Source organism: Camelus dromedarius, chromosome 21 (assembly GCF_036321535.1).
Source record: "Camelus dromedarius isolate mCamDro1 chromosome 21, mCamDro1.pat, whole genome shotgun sequence".
Lineage (NCBI taxonomy): Eukaryota > Metazoa > Chordata > Mammalia > Artiodactyla > Camelidae > Camelus > Camelus dromedarius.
Window position 1 is genome coordinate 31,748,433 of NC_087456.1, and position 20,666 is coordinate 31,769,098.

General features: G+C 41.0%; 1 protein-coding gene and 1 long non-coding RNA gene across 2 annotated transcripts in view; one reads left to right on the plus strand and one right to left on the minus strand.

The window, feature by feature from the left end:
- The window catches only part of LOC105097306 (uncharacterized), a 329,784-nt gene that overhangs the window by 225,620 nt on the left and 83,498 nt on the right, over positions 1-20,666 (minus strand). The window contains exon 6 of the long non-coding RNA XR_010377177.1: positions 19,113-19,228. This is a non-coding gene — a long non-coding RNA (uncharacterized LOC105097306). The remainder of the gene's footprint in view (positions 1-19,112; positions 19,229-20,666) is intronic.
- On the plus strand, positions 1,280-13,616 carry RGS13 (regulator of G protein signaling 13). The gene is made up of 4 exons (XM_010989829.3): positions 1,280-1,344; positions 4,492-4,553; positions 12,114-12,280; positions 13,431-13,616. The coding sequence occupies exons 1-4, from the start codon at positions 1,280-1,282 to the stop codon at positions 13,614-13,616; spliced, it is 480 nt and encodes a 159-aa protein (XP_010988131.1).

A 20,666-nucleotide genomic window follows, 5' to 3' on the forward strand; every position in this document is an offset into this window, starting at 1 on the left:
CCTGCAATGATTTTTCAATTTCTTACTATGAAACGGATGATGAGTGAGGCCTGTCCTGCTTGGCTTCTGTCTGTCCTTACAACTAACCTCACCTCCCACCACCTTCTTGCTGCAATGAACACTCTGGAGCCTTTTTCTCGAGCTCTCTCCCTGCCATACTCTGGATTCACGTGGTGACCAAATCACTTCCATTTCCTCAACTAGGACTTGACTGTTGCATCCTGATCTTGGCACAAGCTGCTCCCTCCCTCCCTCAGCAGGTGCCACACACCTTGTTGGTTTCAGCTCAGCTCCTGCTTTGCTGGGACGACTTCCCTAACCTCCCCACGTGGGGTCAGGTTCTCCTCCTGTGTGTACTCACAGGCCCCTAGACTCCCTGCTTCAAAGTCCCCACCAAGTAAATTTCCCCAGCTTGTTAGTGAGGACAGAAGAGGGAAGAGGACCTACTTAGACCCCTGGCAGCCAGAACTTGGCACGTAACAAGGGTTCACCAGATGTTGTGAATGAATCAATAAAGACTGACATAAAAACTCACTGTTCATCCTTAATGACTCATTAGAGATAAGTGTGAATATATGTTTAGCAAAATACATCCAGCTCTTGTTATAAAGTGTGGAGTTAATAATTTTTAACAAATGTTTTAGTTTGTTTCTCAAAGTAGGAGTTAAAAACCCTCTGTGACATACTCTGTTAGACAGCGTCTAGGCTGAATTAACTCCACCTGAGTTTTAAGGTCAAGATCACACCATCCAGAGTGGGGAAAGCCAGAGAAGCAACACCCCGCCCAGAATTCACCCTTCAAAGGCTTATTTTTTTAATTTGGCCATTTACACTATTTTATTAGGCTCATTACAAAGAGGCTAATTCTTGTTCAGCATATTGAGAGATCTTTCTGAAAATAAGAGTTATCCAAAAAGGGAAGACTTGGGAGTTGGCAAATTCATTGTCGGGAGACCCGACATGGGGAGATCTTCTTCAAAGAGCTGTATTTTTTTTAAAGCCGTCACTTGATGACTAGGTGGGCCAGATGAGTTCTAACGTCACAGCTCAGAGCACCTGGATTTCCCGTAAAATACTTATGAGTCATTTCATTCTCCTCCCTCCTCCCCACCCCCGCCAGTGACTATACCCCACTAACTTCAAGAACCTATCCTTATTTTTTCATGATTTATAACATTTTTGTGACTTATAACTTTGTGTTCTTTAGAAATTGATTCTAACATATAATCGTTTTAAATGACTAAATTATACCAAGTATATGCTGTATTTCTTTAGAAAAATGAGTAGGCGGAACTGTTGGATTTGTAAGATGTGCAGAGATGCATCTAAGAGGCTCCCTTCAAAGTAAGTAGCATTTAAGTTCTATTACCATTATAATGCCTATTTATCACATGATAAATCAGTGTATGTTTATTCAACTGCTATCTTAATATATTTTGCTCAGAAAGTAAAATTTGCATTTACACATGAGTAATTCCACCAGAAGGCCAGTCATGCCTTACACTAAGGTTCCGTTTTCATCATTCATGGTTTCCACTTGAGAATTCAGCACGTTTAATGTTTTTAGAGAGTCTATTATGAAAAGATATTCTTAGATTTTTTATAGTGTTAAAACTTTATATGTTAAAAGGAGATTCTTTGATCCAGTATATCTACATGGTTCAAACTCTCCATCTACAAAGTGCCAGACACCTTCATCCCCAGTTGGAAGAGGTGAGACTGGAGGGGTTACCAGATGCTCACCAAGCTCCCAAGTCTCTTCCACATTCGCCACAACTGAAAATGAAGCGTCTGGATGGGAAAGGGCAACACCTGAGGAGGGTAACAAAGCACTGACTGGATGTGCTCACCTCAGCAGACTCCCTGGTGGAGGCTAAGCAGAGTGCCTGGTCCGGTCCACGTGGAGACCTCAGTTCTGGCCACACGTCCTGCTGCAGTCAGAGCTCCTGGTGCACATGCTCCTGTCCTGAGGCACCCAAATGTCCAAAAATGCTTACCAGCTGTTATGTGTGTGGAGGAGGAGTGAGGGGGTGGGTAGGAGGAGGCCACAGTGGTGGGTGGAAGAGACAGCAAGACCCAAAACTGAGCATTTTAACTGACGCGCTAAGGCAGCTGAACTGCACAGGAACGTGTGAGAGGAAAGATGGAACAGGCTAGTCGGGACAGTTCCCTTCTCTTCCGTGGATGGTTCCATCAATGCTCATATTTCCTTGTACCTGCCATGTGGACCCACCATCAGGGAAGGCGCAGGCCAGGGAAAGAGAGTCACGTTCCTGGCAAACCCGGGGATGACAGTCATTTGATAAGTGCTTTACATTCATAACCTAACTTAACTGTCACGATACCTTTGTGAGGTAGATAGTATTATCCCCCTTTCATGAACAGTAACAATGAAGCTTGGAGATTTTATGTGAGGCCAGAAGCTATTGAGTACAGCACTGGAATTAGACCTGGGACCACCGGACTCCAAGCACTCCTCACTCCTCTCTCCGCAACGTGCTGACATCACAGGATGCTCCCGTGTCCATCTGGTACCTGCTCTCTCTCTCACCAGAGAAGGGAGGGGAAACAAAAAGTTCTAGCAGATGCAAGGACAAAGCTGTTTCGAATTATTCTGACAAAGGGAAACTGGTAGCCACAGGATAGCATGAAACTGGTGAAACACTCAGAAAAAATTACAAGCAAAAATGGGATTAAACCAAAACCAAATTTTCCTTCTCAAGTTTATCCCTAACTATAATTACCCCAATCATGATGTATCTCCACAAATCTCATGAATCCTAGACGCAAAGGAATTCCCTTGCCAACGGTCACCAACACTGAAGTTTAAGCTAACCCAGGACGGCGCTGGCATCTCCACCCATATGTAGATTTGATTCTTTTCTATATGACAGCAATAGGTGGGACAGAGGTCTGCAGTACACATTGCCAAGGGCTTTTCTTCCACTGGATTGAAAAGGTTATTTTAGGTTTCTGTTTCCAGAGTTCTAATAAGAGAAAGGAACAATGAGTCAGACACCGTTTCATGGAAATGTCTGTGGAAAGCAATCTTCACGGCAGTAAGCTGTTAAGCCTCAGCACTGATGCAAACCGTCCATTTGAAACTAGCAAGAGCCATCTGAATTTTTAGAAAACAAAAGATACTTGACTTTCTTAGGACTCCCAATATTGTTCCATGTCCCAGGTTATTTTTTAACCTCTTTAACTAACCGTCTTTTATTGTGTTAAGCACCTGCTAATGCTGGTGGCTGTTCCCCCAACTCCAAGCACTGAGCTCACTATGCCAGGTAACAGCCAATGGGCAGGGCTTGCTTGTTGCCTGTGATTACACACGGTTATTGAAAACAGGAAAATCAAGAACATACCACAAACTGAATAGCAATGAACACACTAAGTATGTTAAAGAGGGGGAATAAAGATTCATATGTAAGAACAGTCACTTGCTAATTCACTTCAAAAGGCTCACCAAAATGAACAGAAATGAAGCTTCAAAGCCAGTGTCTTTCACAAATATTATCAAAAATGATAAATAATTTTTTTCATACTGTTTAGGTCAAATGTAATTTGATCTATTATTCATAGCAGTAAAAAACTAAAACCATCATTGTAAAATAATACAGAGCAAATAACTGAGAAAATAATTATTCATAATAAATACAGAGTTATTAACTTTATTAGATGAATACATGCAAACAAGTTTTGTGGATAAACTCTAAGATTCTAACAGATAAAGGGGCGGACACATTGCTGGTGGCCACAGCACACAGTGTGTGATCCTTTTAAAATTAAGCATCGATTCTACTTCTGTTCATCTCCCAAGGAACAACCCTAATTGTGGGCACAGCAAGCCTTAATCACAACTGGGCTACATTTGATTTTAATGGTAAAAAATGAGGAATGATCAAAATGCTCACTGAGAATAATTATGTAAACTATGGAATGCCCTTGTAGAATACGCCATCACCACGAGGACAGTGACTATCAGCTGCTATACATTAACAATTATACATTATAACTCTATAGGTGGTCACTAAGACAGCTATGAAGACATATAAAGCTTATTAAAATGTACATACACATCCCCCTACACACATAAAGGACACACACACACAAGCACACAATGATTACTTCTTGGTTAAAAGAACACAGGCATTCACCCAACAACAAAACTGAAAAGAAATACAACAAAACAGTAACAATGGTAATTCGGGACCACAGAGATTACAGGACTATGGTTCTTTAACTTTTTGAAATTTATTTTATCAGATTCTCAGGTTTATTCTACTTTTATATTTTTGATAATTCTAATCATTTAGAAAGTAAAAATTAAATGTAAAAGATCACTAGGAGATAAATTTCCATCCAAAACCACGCACAAATAGAGTGTAGCTATATTTTAGCATCATTTTCAAGACAGTGTACTTCTGTTTAGTTCAGCACAAACCTTGAGAACCCTTCAATACAATGAGCACCTTCTGTTTCTTTTCAAAGCCTGACTTCGGAGGAAGTATTACAGTGGGCACAGTCTTTTGAAAAATTGATGGCTACAAAATGTGAGTATTACATACATGTCAGTTTTTAATAACTAGTCAGTTTTATTCTCGGGGGGACAGGCGGGCACTTGTGCTGAACGTGTGCTGTTCAGACTTCTCAACGGTAACTGCCACAGTTAAAAAAAGAAAACCTGAAAATGGTTTGCTGTGTCAACCACTATTATTTTCTTTGGTGTTAATTAAAACAAGATTAGTCACTGTGAATATTTCTTCTTCACAAGTCTATGTGTAAAAGCCCTTGGAAAATGTGCTTAAATAGTAACACACCGAAATACACTGCCTTCCCATCACTTTCTAAAGTTATAATTTTTTTGAAAAATGAACAATTTGCTGTTCTTCATGCCTTGAGGAGTATGAATAAATTTGAGTTTTGATGTTCTAGAACTCCTCAAAGTTTACTTCTAACTTCTATCAGTGTGTGATTTAAGACTTTATATGAGTCTGTGTTGACTGCATGTGAGTACCCACATTCAGACGGAACAGAAAGGTGAGAGCAGTGGACCCGGGAAGGTGAAGTCAGAGGCTCGATGCCAGAAACAGAAGGCGCAGTCCCTTGTGTTTGGGGTTGGAAATTGGGAGGCTGTAGGAAATGTTAACTATCAGATAGGTTGACAACCTGACTATGCGCTGACTAAGGAGGGGACTGGGTGCTGTGCCGGCGGGGGTGCTGGCGGTGACTCTGGATCCGCTTCCTCCTGTTCTCCCCACCCCCAGGGGGCGGCCTGGATCCTGGGGCACCGCCTGCTCCTCCGACCCTAGGCCAGGCCCTCCAGGGGAGGAGGCAGCCGTCACCGCCTGGCCTGCTGGGCAGTGGCAGCAGGAGTGGCCCCCTGGCAACTCGCACTGAACAGCCCTGACAGCCACCCTGGCTGTGACCTCACGCCTGCTCAGTGCAGGGACCCACACCTCCAGGCTCGTTCTGCCGGAGCCCCCACCCCACGCAGCAGCCCTTTCCAGTGAACAATTAAGGCCTCGGTTTCTTTCTTTGTCACAACCACCCCTACCTCTCCCTTTTCAGGTGTTCTTCATCCAGTTTGCCAGCATGTTTGTAAATTTTTTTCTAAAGTATTTGTTTGGTCAACTTTAGGACACTGGACTAGGAGGGAAAGACAAGAGTGTTTAGTCAGCCGTAATGACTGATCCTCTGCTATAAATTCAGATTTCAGTCCCAACCCCCCGTAATCCATATTTTGCAACATTGCCAGGTTAATCTCCCTCGTGGAGTTTCAGATTCTTCATCTGCAAAATGGGATTGTATCATCTGTCCCTCAAGCACCACGGTGCACGTTAGATACAAGCCCCCAGCTCAATGCCCGAGACAGATGAGGCACACAGTCATAAAATGCTGGTCTTGAATATCCTTCCTTTTTCTCTGCTGCCTATCAAAAAGTCCAGAAGCTCTCACTTGGTTTCCAGGACTCTACACCCTAACCCAGCAGACTTTCTCACACTGCCCTGCCCTGTCCCTTCACATCACGTGCCCTCTGTCACCACGACTACTCCTCCATCCTGTACGTGGACGGCTCTCCTGGTCCAGGCTTCACACAAAGTACCCCCTGCCTCCTCTATCAATTCTTCCCACCCTTAAAAGCAAAATTCAAGTTCCACCTTTTCCTCTTGGAAACCTCTTGGAAATATTTTTTTCTCTCTCCTCTGTTTGTTAATACCATTATTTATTTTGCTTCTAATTATAACTATTCAAGGTTTTTTCCACAGCCACTTTCTCACTAAATGCAAATTCCCTAAGAGCACAGATCACCTCTAATTCACCTTTCATCTTTCCTCTCAGAGACTAAAAATGTGTTCTGGACCCACTGGGCATGCAATAAATGTTCAGCGAATAAACACAAGACAAATAGAAAAGATCAAAACACTAAGCCATATTATGTAAGACTGCCTGTGCCAGTCCTGGAGGCCTCGTCAACAAAGTGAATAAAATTACTCAGAAGTAATTTCAAGTGGGAGCTTGGCTAGAATTAGCAATTTAGAGATTAAGCATCATGAGACTAAGTTAAGTCTACAGAAAAGATGAAGACAGGAAGACAGCATATTGCTCTTTATAAAAACCAGCAAAAACAGGGTAAGAATCTTACCAGAAACTGAGTTACTGCGAAATTCACGTACAAATTCAACAATCACATAAAATAAAAAAAGCTATAAAACAAATCATTCTATGGGACATGCAATCAGAAAGATAAAACTAAGAATAGAAACATTAGATGTGCCAGAGAAGAGAGTGTGTTTACATCAACCAAGGACAGGAGTAAAACGCACCCCATAGCTAAGCTATGCGGATGCCTCTACACGGACTGGAAGCCTGTGTCTAAAGAACGTGTAGTTCAGAAATGATGTGGGAAAGATTCTCACAAGAGGCAAATTTTGAGCTGGGATTCAAAGGACTCAGAGTGTTATAAAATGATAAAGAGGTCTGATTGTATTTTAAAGATAGAAAATGGTCTTAGAAGAAGTACAGTAAAGATAAATGAGTGCTTCTTTCAATGAGGAAATCTAGTGTGTAGGATTCCTCAGGATTTGGTGTGACAAGTGATCTCATTAAAACAATCTCCACAATGAATTAAGCAGAAAGTACCCTGCAAAATTTCCAAGTCTACAGATGACAGAGTGTCCTCCAAGTTCTCAAACGTCCCAGTTTTTAGCAAAAAATTATTTTCAAATGGACAAAAAGTAGTAATAAAGTTTTAAATGGGTCAGGAAAAAATCTGTCTGAGCTATTTATCTACCCACCAAAATACCTGAGATTTGCCAAAGATTTTTCCTTGAGTGAGGGCTGACCTAAAATATGATGCTGCACCACAAAATATCATCAAAGTGTTAGGCATCACTAAGGTGAAAAATGGGAAGAAAATCCTGTGGGTATTTCTGATGCGAACCTAGAAGAATCTATATTTCTTATGTCTAAATCTAGTAGAACTAGAAAAGATACAAAAATGTGCATTAAAATGACCAGGGAACCAACAATCACCTAAAATCTGAGGGCTCTTCCAATTGGCAAGGTGAAGACTGAAAAATAATTAAAAACAAAACTTTTGACTAATCAAAGTTGTATTTTTGATTTTGATTAGAATGTCAGAAAACAATGTCAGAAAAAGTGCAGAAGGCTCATACATATATTTATTAGCTAAATCTCAAAAGATCAGGATAGAGGTTGCCCACTAATATTCAAGTAAAGCATATTTAATGTAAATAAAAATAAGTTCAAAACTGCAACTAACGCCTGTGGATGAGTCATCCAGTCCTCCCACGCCTCTGGCTGCCTACAGGGTCACTGTGCTCGGCTCACGTGCTCCCTCTAGCGGGAAGGGACAGACAAACAGGCAAATAATTAGATAAATTAATTTCGGAAAGTAATAGTGCTTTGAAGAAAATAAAACCAGGCCATAGGACAAAGAAAGGCAGGAGTAAAAGGGCAATTCAATGGGATGATTAGAACCAAACTGTCAGAAGGTGTAAAATTTGAGTTAAGAACTGCACAGTGAGAAGCAGGCAGCAGCACTGGGGCCTGGGGGCAGAGTGGGCCAAGCAGAGGACACCATGTTCAAAAGTCCCAAGACATGAGTGAGGTTAGTGCCTTCAAGTAACAAAAAGAAATTCAACATGACAGGAGCACAGGGCCTTAGAGGCCACGTGAATGGCCTTAAACTGCTGAGTAACAAGCATTCATATGCTTTTAAAATACCCTCTGAGGCTGGGGGAGGGGCAGGGGGAAGGCTGGGGCGGGGGGGTCAATCTACTAGGTATAAAATAAACCAGATACAAGGATGCCAATAAAGTAATTTGAATGTGTATCTGTATTTGTAAAGATGAACGAATACTGGCTAGAAAAAAAGGTAAACAGAAACAAAAGACTGAAATAGTAAAAGAAAATATACCAAATTGTTAAACAAATTTCTGTATTAAAAACAATGTATGGTACTGCAAGTTACTTTTACAATAATACAGCAAAGAGAAGTTAGGAGAAAAATCAGAAGTGATGAATATCACAGAAGTCAAACCAGAGACTTTCTTTTTTTTTTTTTTAACCAGAGAATTTCAATGAAACATTTATTTTAAAGCTTGACACAGAGGCTGGTAGAATTATGGGATTCATTTTCCCCAGTGGTACATATTGAAAATAAAATGGATTTAACATTGTTTTAAACACATTTCTGATGGCAGATTGCAACATAGCTCACTTTTAGGGTTTACTGCATGGCATGAGCCCTGCCGCTCCGCAGAAAACCATCCCAGAAAAGGTACCTGGGCCACTGTTCTGACTCAGCCAAGAGGAGTGTCACGTCTCCTTTCTGCATCAAGACGCCAGCCTGTGTCACCTTGTGTGTCACAGAAATGTTCATTTCAGTAACTAGTTTAAAAAGAATATGCTAGGGAGTCCCAAAGGCACCACGCTCATTCTTCAAGAAAAAGATGTACACTGTGTATGACATAAAGCTACTTCTTCCCTCTTCTCAGTTTAATGAGAATGAGCAATTCCGTGGTTCATCCCTATTACTGTGCTCAAGTAGAATCATGATCTCTAGAGCAGAATGCTCAGAAAAGAGCATCATTTAGAACTTCAGAACAGGCTACACTGGGCTGTGTGGCCTCATTTGGAAAAAGCTTTCCCACCTTGTGTTTCCCTTGGTATATGAATCAGTAGAAATTCTAAACAGAGCAATTCAGTTCTGACTTTAATAATTGCTCAGATTCCTGGAACACTTTTGTACAAATGGGTTTTGGGCTGCTTACTTGGTTACCATAAAAATTAGCCCAACGAAGACAAAAATCTGTAAAACGTACCAAATCACATGGGTCTACTTGAGCTACACACCAAAATCACATCGGAAATATCAGACAGCTTCAGGTGGTCCAGGTCAGCAGGCACTAGGTTGTGATACAGTAACACCCAACATCAAAATCCCACTAATTTATAAAAAAGCTGCATTTCTTGGTCATGCTACACAACGACTGGGGTCAACTGTTCCTTGTCTTTCTTCTGGACTTCAGGCTAAAGGAACAGCTCTTCCAGGATGTGTCCTTCTCACAGTGGGGGAAGAGCAATGGCAGAGCCACCTGATGGTCCTTAAGCCTCTGCACGCACCTGCACGTGGCGCTCTGCATGCATTTCCTTGGCTAGCACAAGTCCAATAAGCAAGGCTGATACACGTGGGGCCTGAAAGTACAATCCTCTGACAAGAAGGGCAGGAATAACTGAGAATAATACTACAATCTACCACATCAAGTATCTATATAAAAATATATATCACAACACAGAGATGGCTTCATTAGCAGAGAACTTGGGTAGGCTGAGCACTGTTGAACCCTCTGGTCAGCCCCAAAAGATCCTTCCTTCCCTCAGTCAGGAGGGAAGTTAAAGAATACAGATACAGATGCTGGAATGCTCTAAATTAAACAGCTTTAAACCATTTCATATACAGTTAAGTTCAACATAAACATAAACACAAATTCAGAATACTGTACCATGGAATCTAACGCTTGTTTCCAAAATATCTCCCTAACCCCACCCACTCCTCCACTCAACCCATCCAGGTACCTTGGTGGCTAACTCTCATTCCAGGATCTGTAGATTTTATCTGGTATCTCACCTTCTTCCTGGTCCATAACTCATTCCTTTATTTTAGGAGCCTTATTTTCTGTTCTTAATAAAGCAGTCAGAATTTCTCTAAGTCCAAAGTATATCAAACTGTTTTTCATTTTCTTAAAGAGAACTCTACTTCTTTCAATACACATGGCAAATTATCAGCTTCCAGCTTTACTTGTGAGGCTAGAAATGGGTTTTTGTTTTGCTGCATTTTGTTTTTTGGCTGGCCTCCCCATTCAGCTGTTTCTCTGACAGGAACCCCAGTTGCTACATCTGTTCTCTGACCCTAGCTTTCTGTCTGTGCCGGTGATGAGGTGAGGCACGTTGTTAAACTTAATTGCTCTGAAAACAAACTCCTTCTTTTAAACTGAAGTTAAAATATGTTCCCCATTGGGTGGAAATATCCAATCAATATCATTTCCTATGTGACATTTTTACACATGCCCTACACCCACCTTGTCTGTCCTCTCAATTCAAACTATGTTTCTTTTGAATCATCTCCCACCCCACGTCGTGAAGCTTACACCTGCTCACACGAGAGTAACGAACTTCGCTGTAATTCTGTGTCTCCCTAGGAGGCACATTTCTTGCAGATGCCAGCCTTTCTGAACCCTAATGCCTCCTTAGAAGAGGTCTGCCTCCCTTTGAGTTTTTCTCTTTATACAAAATACCCTAACTGTTACCTTGATTTCTGCATCACTGCTGACAGAGCCAGCAGAAGCCAAGGCATCAAGGAGCCTGGTCTTCCAGTGCTGGGAAATGCAGTTCAATCTCTCATGCAAAGATCTGGGAAAATCTGATTTTACTCACCATGGCCATTCCCTTTGATTTACTATTATTTCTTGTAACAGTTAATGAGACTAAGTGTTGTCCATCAAAAATCGTATGTTTGGTCACACAGTCTACGTGCTTACATACACATTTCTGTCACTATCGATGGAAAGTTACATCGCTGTTTTATCAGTTAGCAATTCAATTTCTCAGATAGGCCAGGAGACTTCCTAGTTGCCAAAAGAAGTTTAATATTTTTCTCAGAGTGTTCATCTTGAATATTGAGAACACCTGGTCTCCGCAATGAGTCTTATTTCTGTGCTGGATTTGTGAGCGCCCACCTAACCCCCTCTTCAAACAGGAGCACCTACAACATAGTGGCTCAGTCAGAAAAGCTCTTCCCACCCACCTGCCCTTATCCACCGACTGCAGAAAGGCAGCGGCAGACCGGAGCTGGGGAGGAGCATTTCTGGCATCAAGTGTCACCTGATGGCTGCTCCACACATACTCACCGTCCTGGTCTAGATTCTGAGGCAGTTTCCAACACCCCATTGAATTCCATTCTTTGCCTAGTCCTTCACTGCTCGTGTGAACCACAAACCATGACTAGGAAGTTGTATTTTTCATTATCCAGGTTCTTCTGCTCTAACCGGATACTGAGAAACACCCCAGGCTATACATTCTAATCAATGTATCACTTCTACACAGTTTGGGTATTTTCCAACCCTGACCTGTCTGTTTAGCTTTTAAACCTTGCTCTCACCCTGCAGTTTGTCCTGGGGTTTTAGATTTTCATGTCAGTTTCATGATCAGAGCTCTGCCCGCTGATCATATTTAAGCCCTGTTTCTGGGTCCTTGTGGCCCATCCTAGACGCACTCACACTAGTGGGTATTCTGCTCTGAGTACCTCAGCAAAAGGGAATAAAGGGATGACCCTACTACCACTGACTGGCGTTGTCAGAACAAGCTTCAGAAGTACAGATCTAAGTGTGGTGTGTGTGGCGGGGTGTGTGTGTATGTGGCGGGGTGTGTGTGTATCTGTGTGTCTGTGTGTATCATTATACAATGTTCACTTGTTAAATAATTTGGGAGCTTTGATTCAGGCTTCAGTTTTAACCTGCATTAAACATTGTTCAGATTTTTTATGATTTTGACCCATGAGAATAAACTGATTTCTCCTCTACTTTTAGATGGGCCAGTAGTCTATGCAGCGTACTTAAAAATGGAGCATAGTGATGAGAATATTAAATTCTGGATGGCATGTGAAACCTATAAGAAAACTGCATCACGATGGAGCAGAACTTCCAGGGCCAAGAAGCTTTATAAAATTTACATCCAGCCACAGTCACCTAGAGAGGTAACTACCTGGCAACGCTGGTACCCAGAAATCAGCGCATCCCGGGGAGGTGTCAATATCTGCCAGGCACGGATAAGTGCCAGCACTTCACGCCCAGTGTCTCCTACAGTGCTATACAGTCAGTAGTGTTAACCCTACTTTACAGATAAGAAACCTGAATCTGAGAAGTTAATTAACATGTTCAGTGTCACAAAGCAGTTAAGTGGGAAAGTTAGGTCTTAGACTCCAAAGTCTCTCCTCATTAAATTATCTTAATACTCAGGAAATTTAAAAAAAAAAAAGTAGACCTAGTAGGAAGAACTGACTTTGCTACAAGGAACTACAGACACACCATAAACAGACATGTTGACTCCCCCGTGGAGTCGGGCACAGTCCACGCCACACCAGAGCTCACTGTTCACCTCTGCTGGAATCCAGCGAACCCAGCAAACATCCACACTGACCTTACTGCCAATCACTTACAACTACAGAAAGAAAATAGAGTCATGAGTGAAACAGAAACACTGAGACTCCTCCTGGCGGAGAGAGAGCGAGGAATGAAGATTCTTGCCAAGAGGAGAGAAGGGCAGAGGATGCTTCCAGAGGACAGTCCTACGTTACTGACTTGTCCCTCAGAACTTCTGTCTGGAAATACCTGTTTTATTGAAATAACCACTTACCAAAAGCATAGAGTATTGGTTTACTGAAATAACCACTTCTCGCCTCTGTTTGTCTACTTCACTTTTTTCTCATTTCTGGGCATATTCAGTTAAATCAACATTCAGGACTGTTAAGGAAGATAAACTTCAAAATAGCACCAACTTCCCTTTTTTAAAAAGAGAGGCCGCCATCCTATAAACTTCCTTGTTTGTAGACTTCACTAACAAACCACTTGCAACCACCTAAGTAAGCAGTGGTTTCTGAGATTTCCCTGGTTTGGGGCATCGTGTTTTATGGGGGTTTTTTAAATCTAAGATGTGAAGTTGGATGTTTACTTTATAAAAAGCAAGAAGTTTATCTCTTGTTAAGTCTTTTTAGATACCAACGAAGCTGCAAAAAAAATTACCGTATTCCACTGAAAGGGGGGGGTGGGGTATAAGTCAGACCTTTCCATCCCATTTTCACGTTCAGTCACGCCTTCTTACGCTCGACGTGTACTTTCCCTTTTCAGATTAACATCGACAGTTCGACAAGAGAAACCATCATCAGGAATATTCAAGAACCCACTCAGACATGTTTTGAAGAGGCTCAGAAAATAGTGTATATGCACATGGAGAGGGACTCCTATCCCAGGTTTCTGAAGTCAGAAATGTACCAGGCCCTTCTGAAGACCAGTCGGCCCAACAGCAACTCCTGACCACCACTCAGACGTTTCAACTGAAGGTGGTATATTCAAATACTGGGCTTGTTCTTTTAATATAAAAACCCCATAAAATCAGAAATAGAGTAGGAATGAAATAGAAGAAATTAAACTGTCAACAAGGAGAAACAGATCCCAAGAAGGATGGACTCTAGGACTCTTATAACATGAATAACATAGTGTACGACACACATATGTAGCTCAGTTAATACATAAGAAAAAGGAAGGTCTTTCTTCATGACATCAAAACTATAAAATTATTACTGTAGAAGTCAGCTAATGGATGTCTCCTTATTAATGAAATTTTGCTGTCATACTGCCCAGATCGGTTCTTTAAAAACTGTAGCTAAATGAGCTGTGTCTCTAGCATGAACGTATTCTTTAGAGTGCTCATAATAACTTTAATTAGTAGATAAACTTGGTACTCAAAGTATAATCAGCTGTACTATATCATGAGCAATATAAAAAGATGTGTTCTTGGAAGATATTTTATCTGTAAAATTCTCCTTCTATTATGTCCATAACTGAACTTCTATACTGCATGCATCTCGTACATGTGAAAAATTCCAAGAGTCTAAGCTATTTAAATGTATGAAATTCTTCATTTATTTCTATACTTATATAGATTTTGGTTCCTATGTTTTGAGAATTTTTTTGCTCTCACAATTTGAATCCCTCATGGTCCTGATAATCAGTAAATCCAAATATAAACTAAAAAGTTTGTAAGTATATGATTTTTTTCCAAAGACATGATAAAGTTATTTTTCCAGTAAGACTATTTTTATTTGTCCTGTCATAGAAGATTCTTAGAATATCTTGGAAGATTCTAGAAGAAAGAATCTCTATTTCACTTGCTGCAATCAGCATACGGCATAGGGTGACTGCGCCAGAGGAGTGGGCGAACAATCTGTGCTTTTGATAAAGAGTAAGATACCTAAAATATTTAATCACAGTTTTTTTCCAAAGAATTAAGTGCAGGAAAAAGTTTAGTTTTACTGTGAAAAAAGTGTTTCTCAGATCTCAAATTTGACTGAAACAGCATTACTATTTCCAAATTACACTAAACCTAAGATGCATCACATAAAAATGAACATTAAATGGAATTATTCTCATTAAGCAAAGAATTATTATAACACAGAACCAATACTTGGAGTTTCATTTCTGAGAAGGAGAATCAGCTATGCAAAAGAACATTTTTTTGTTGTTAAAAAGTACATACCTGGTTAACAGGGTCTCCAGTCACTTGTAGGAGGTGTTACCACAGTAGTCCAATTTTACCTAACCCACTGAATTATTTATTTTCTTTTAAAAATACCCATGTAAGAATACAGGTTAAAGTCTTAGATATCTGAATGTGACAATGATCCCCAGCCACAATAAGCCAGAAAAAAAAAGTTTCCACATGTTTCAAACAGTCTCCACATCTCACTCCACCAGCAGTCTATCTATGGGCAAGTCGGAAAGCCCATACACACGTGGCCGTGATGCACGTGGCTTCAAACACCTGAGGCCCTTCTCGTCCACCTTGTACTAAGTCAGCCAAGCACTGGCAGAACAACAGATTCTCAGCATCCTCTGCTGCTTATTCCTCCCCCTGTACTGCAGTACGGGACAGGTCGGAGTTTTCAGTTCTGCTTGTGCTTTTGCCGCCTGGTGATAAGGAACAAAGAGCTCTGGACGGAGGCACAAAGCAACTGGACCAGTGCCTGTTCACTCACCTGATGCCTTTGTACCCTCAGCACCAAGAGGCCGCAGTTTCCTCATCTATCAAACAAAAAACGGGACTAGCTGATGGAGTGGGCCCCGTGCAGTATGTTCTATTACATCCTGTTACTAATGAATTCATCATTTCCCTCAAGCTCATTCCTACAATACTCAGTTTGAAGAGTAACTCCTCCCAAAGTTGACATTTTCATGGGAAAGTGGATAATGAACTACTCATTTCGTGTTTAACACTGGTTAAGGGAGTTCTGAAATTTTCTACTTAGGAACTGAGAATTTAAACTTTTTTTTTCTTTTCTTTTTTTTTTTTTAACATTTTTTATTGATTTATAATCATTTTACAATGTTGTGTCAAATTCCAGTGTTCAGCACAATTTTTCAGTTATTCATGGACATATACACACTCATTATCACATTTTTTTCTCTGTGAGTTATCATAACATTTTGTGTATATTTCCCTGTGCTATACAGTGTAGTCTATTCTACAATTTTGAAATCCCAGTCTATCCCTTCCCACCCTCCACCCCCCTGGTAACCACAAGTCTGTAGAGAATTTAAACTTAAAGTGCTATCTCTTCAAGAATTCTACATGGAAGTATGTATTTCACATGACTAATAGTTAAGATAGCTTTCAGATCATTTTAACTTAATATGTAAAATCCTGTTCATTTTTCTTGGGATTTTTAAAAATAATAAATATTTCAGTTTATTAAAATAATTCAAAAATTGATGTTATTTATCAAATGGCTACAAAGATATGTTCACATTAACACATTTTCACATGACATTTGTTTTATCCTTAGTATTTTCGGATTAATAAATTAAAACATATTGTTAGATTTCTGATATCAAACCTGGATATATTTAAGATTTTTTTTTCCTGTTTTTAGACATACATTTTCAAACTCTGGAGATGTACAAGATAAGCCTTCATTGTCTCCTCATAAAAAAAAATAAAGCCTTAACTTCTCCAAAAGAAGATAGTGACAGGAATTTGTACAACTCAGATTCAAGCATCTTGGCATAGACGAACACTTTACTCTTTATAATTTATCAGTCACACCATAGTTTCATCAACTGCAAAGGGCTTTTTACCAGTTTTGGAAGAGTGATTATAGAAAAGAGATGCATGAAGCTGTCTTCAAAGACATAATACGGTGTGATGTGAAGAAAATCATGAGATCTCACTGCCTCCAAATATCTTTCTCATATCTGGGACCTGAAATTCCCGTCATGGTCATAAAAGATGAAGTGTGGCATCTGAATCCAAGCTTTAAGTGAAGAGTGAACACTCGTGCTGACACCTTACCCGCTGCCTAGCAGAAGGAGAAACTCGGGGAGAGAGACTGCAGGCATGGAGCAGGCACAGGAAAACAGGCTGAGAGAACAAGGCTGCTGGTGACGAACGGCCAGCAGATGCCAAACAGGACAAGTAGAAGGGGATTTCTTATTAAAATCTCCCTATGTTGTTAACAGAAAATCAAAGGGGGAAGGGGGGGCCTTTGTTTAAAAAGCAGTTATTAAGAGGTACAAGCTATTTTATATAAAATAAATTAGCTATAAGGATATATTGTCCAGCACAGGGAATACAGCCAATGTTTTATAGTAACTTCAAATGGAATATCATCTAAAAAATCTTGAATCACTATGCTGTACACTTGAAATGAATATAATATTGTAAATCAACTATACCTCAATAAAAAAAAAATAATAAAATAAAGTATATGGAAAAAAATGTGCATGTTCAGGCTATTCTGAACTACTCTTTCCCACTGAAAAAACTGATGTTGGATGATTAAAAAAAGCAGCTATCCCTAATTGCTAATTATACATTTTAATAGAAAAAATGAATACCATTCCTATAAAAATAGAAAAGCAAGTATTAAACTCCCAAACAAACAGTATTTGTAAATGCATTCCTTTAATAAAAATCTACCCAACTCCTATCGAATACAGATACTGGACATATGAACATTAATTAGATGAGGCTTCTGCTCTCAAGGATGTGTGAGCTGGTAATCAAAACACAGAACAGTAACGGCCAAGGCTGGCATGTGTACAGAGAGCTGCGGCTTCCCAGCAGAAGCATGTCTTCCCCTCCCAGAACCTAGAGGGGGCAGGAGAGGTGATGTGTCAGATGGTTCTTGAAGAGTAAGCAGAAATCATGCAGAGGAAAGGGGAGGCAGAGCGGACTGAAACGAGGACCGAAGAAGGGAAATCCTGCGGCAATTAGGAAGATTTAAAAGAAAGTGGAGGCTCTGAATCGGATCTAAGTTCAAATCCTGGCTCCAAAACAGTTAGCACTCAGCTCTCTGAACCTTGTTTTCTCTTCACTGTAAAGTGATAATAACAGTAACATTAATAACATCTACCTTGTAGGTTTTTGTATATTTAAAGGCAGAGCAAGTCTTGATTCTCTGTTCAATAAAACTGAATCATATTATTAGTGGCCATAAAAGTTCAAATGGGAGGTGGTGATAGTCCAAGCTAGGCGAATGAGGAAAAGAGAGACATTTCTGAGGGAAGAATGGTTAGCTGGTCAGATAAGGGACGTGAGGAGAGATCAAGGCTGATCCAAAGCTTCTAATAGGAGTATCAGGGTAAGTTCTGATGCCCTGAGTGGAGAAAGGCAGCTTGGGAAGATGAGTAGGTTTGGGGGACCTGCTCGGTGTGAGGGTCCACGTGCCGTACCTGGGACTCCAGAGAGAGGTGGAAATGTAGACCCAGGAACCGCTGGCAGAGCTGAGTCAGTGACCAGAGAAGGTCTTAGAGGGAAACTGCAGAACAGGGAGCAGAAACCCAAAGCACCTAATCAAACCTCAGAGAAAAATAACAAACTAATGACTCCTACATTCTCACCGTAGGCTCGTCGTGGTATTTATAGCACTGATAATGACCGTTTATTGAGTCTTACCATGTAGCGGATATGGTGCTATGTGTGTAGATACATTATTCATTCATTCAACAAACAGTTACAGGGGCACCTGCCCGATGCCAACCTGGTTCCCAGAGACACGGATTCACCCACAAACCAAGCAGAAGACATGGCTACCCTCACAGAGCCTGCATTGCCATGATGTAATAAAGCAGTGACCAAATAGATGAAGTCACACCAGCCTATGACAAGTGCTATAAAGAAGGAAAAACAGACCGTATGATAAGAGAAGCAGAGGCAGGACGCGGACATACTGGAGAAAGTAGTCAGGGGACCCTCTCCACGTACTTTCTGGGCGCCTCCGTCCTGACAACCCTAGTTGGGGATGAGGAATCCAAGGCTTTGAGAAGTTATTACTTTTTCAGGGCCTCTGGACTAGAACAAAATTTCTTCTAACCCTAACACCTTACCCACCTTAAGCCTCCCACAAACAAGCTAAATGTGAAGTAAACGCACAATGATCCAATATACAAAGTGTGAATTCAAATGAAAAATGCCGCTACCTCTACAGGCTGTTTCAATATGGAAGGGCACTACTGCAGCTCTCTCTAGGCACTGCTGCTGATAGACTCAGGCAGACTGCTTTAAAACATCATTCATGCTCTCAGTTCAGGTCTCTACTAGAAAGAAGAATCATCAGGCAACTGATTGATGTAATGGCACTGCAAGTTCCAATAATAAGCTGAAACCTCCTCTCTTTCATTCGCAAATGTGTTGCTGAAGACAGCAAGTGCAACACACATATGGTCACTCAGCATATATTTATGAAAGCTGTGGGGGGGGGGGGCAGAGCCAGGCGACTGGCCTGTCAAGAGGCTGGAGGTCACGGTACTCACCACGCAGCATTCTGTGGCTGTCATCACTGTCCTGGATGAGAATGAGCAGGAGATCCAGGCTCAGGACCATAGTCTCGGTCAGTCAGTACCAACTGCCACATCCTCCGTCTGAGAGCCTGTGGGGACAGATGTGGGCTAATGGTGAAAAATATCATGAGAAACACCAAAAACCAAAGAACGGAATTGCTGAAAGAATCTGCCATCTATGGCCAATGAATTTAGAGAAAATGAAGTATGAAATCATGAAGGCATTTTATTTACTTTAACTAGCAGCATCTTTTTCATATGGGTTTTTTTTTTTAAACTCTATCAGCCAGACACAGAGCAGCATTTGCTACTTTCTGAAGACACGACCCTACATCCGGCACCTACCACTGTCACCCTGTCCTACCGTTTTGCTCAAAATTAGGAACCAGTCACTTAGAGCTTAGATCATTTCTCTAAGTATAAAGAAGCATGTTTATAAAAAGGATTTGACCAGTGGCATTTCCAAATTTTAGCAGTTTATGGGCAGAAGGCCTTAGAAAGAAGAACTCAGCTTCAAAAATCAATAAATCCCTGGGAGTTGCAGCTTTCTATAAGTTTGCTATGGCTGAACCAAGAAAGCAGGTATATGCAGATTTCTATGGAAATTATAATTCCATTGAAGATTTCAAGGGAAGAGGAAGGTTGGTATCTTCTAGAGTGCACAGTGATCCTGGTTGTAAAGAACTTCTTTGGGTTCAGTTCCATGGAAGTTTGTCACTTACCTGTGTTCCTGAACTATGAAACCATAAACTATGAATATCTGGTCTAAGGGACAGTTTCTCTTGATAAATTAACAATTAACAAATTAAAAAAATCATATTTCACTCGAGCCTCAAGACAATCCTACCAGGATGCATTTTTACCCTCAATACATAGAGGAGGAAAGTACTGAGACCCAGAGAGCACATGGGCGGCGGCCGAGCGGTGAGGCTCCAGCATGACAACGAAAGCCCGGCAGTAGGGTGGTAGCAGGAACTGCCCTGCATGGGTGTCATGTGAAACAAGTGTGTTGATGGATTCAGATGTCCAGACCACTGTACCCGGCAGATCACCCTGAGCCTAAAAAGGTAGGTATTAAGACAGCATGGGAGTTGAGGCAGCACTGGCATGTGAGAATGAAAATGGAGGAACGCAGTAAGTCAGATACAGGAGGAAAATCAGATGAAACACGCAAGGAGAAACAGCAGAAGTGGTGTTGTCAACAGACAGATGGGAGCAGCAGCCCTGACGTCCAACGCTAGCAGGGAGCGGGGAGAAACGAGAGTAAATAAGCAGCCCTGCGATGATAAACACCCACCATTAGCGGGCTTCCTTTCTTAATAAGGAAAGGAAACTCTTCATAACCAGAAAGGAATCTGCCAGATCTGTAAACACACTTAGTTTGAAACGTATCCTCTAAAAGGAATGGTAGACACAACGAGATGGGAAGCCCTACGGGATAATTTGACTTCTTGTCAGGATTACAGCTCATCTTGCTGCTTCTAATTAATACTGCATTTAGCTGTATTAGTGGATGCATAGATGTGT

What these genes read in the sequence shown, in the direction of transcription:
- RGS13 (XM_010989829.3), top strand. Translation starts at nt 1,280, where the DNA reads ATGAGTAGGCGGAACTGTTGGATTTGTAAGATGTGCAGAGATGCATCT. An exon ending in TCTAAGAGGCTCCCTTCAAA is followed by an intron (nt 1,345 to 4,491) that starts GTAAGTAGCATT and finishes TTCTTTTCAAAG; the next exon opens with CCTGACTTCGGAGGAAGTAT. An exon ending in AGCCACAGTCACCTAGAGAG is followed by an intron (nt 12,281 to 13,430) that starts GTAACTACCTGG and finishes TTCCCTTTTCAG; the next exon opens with ATTAACATCGACAGTTCGAC.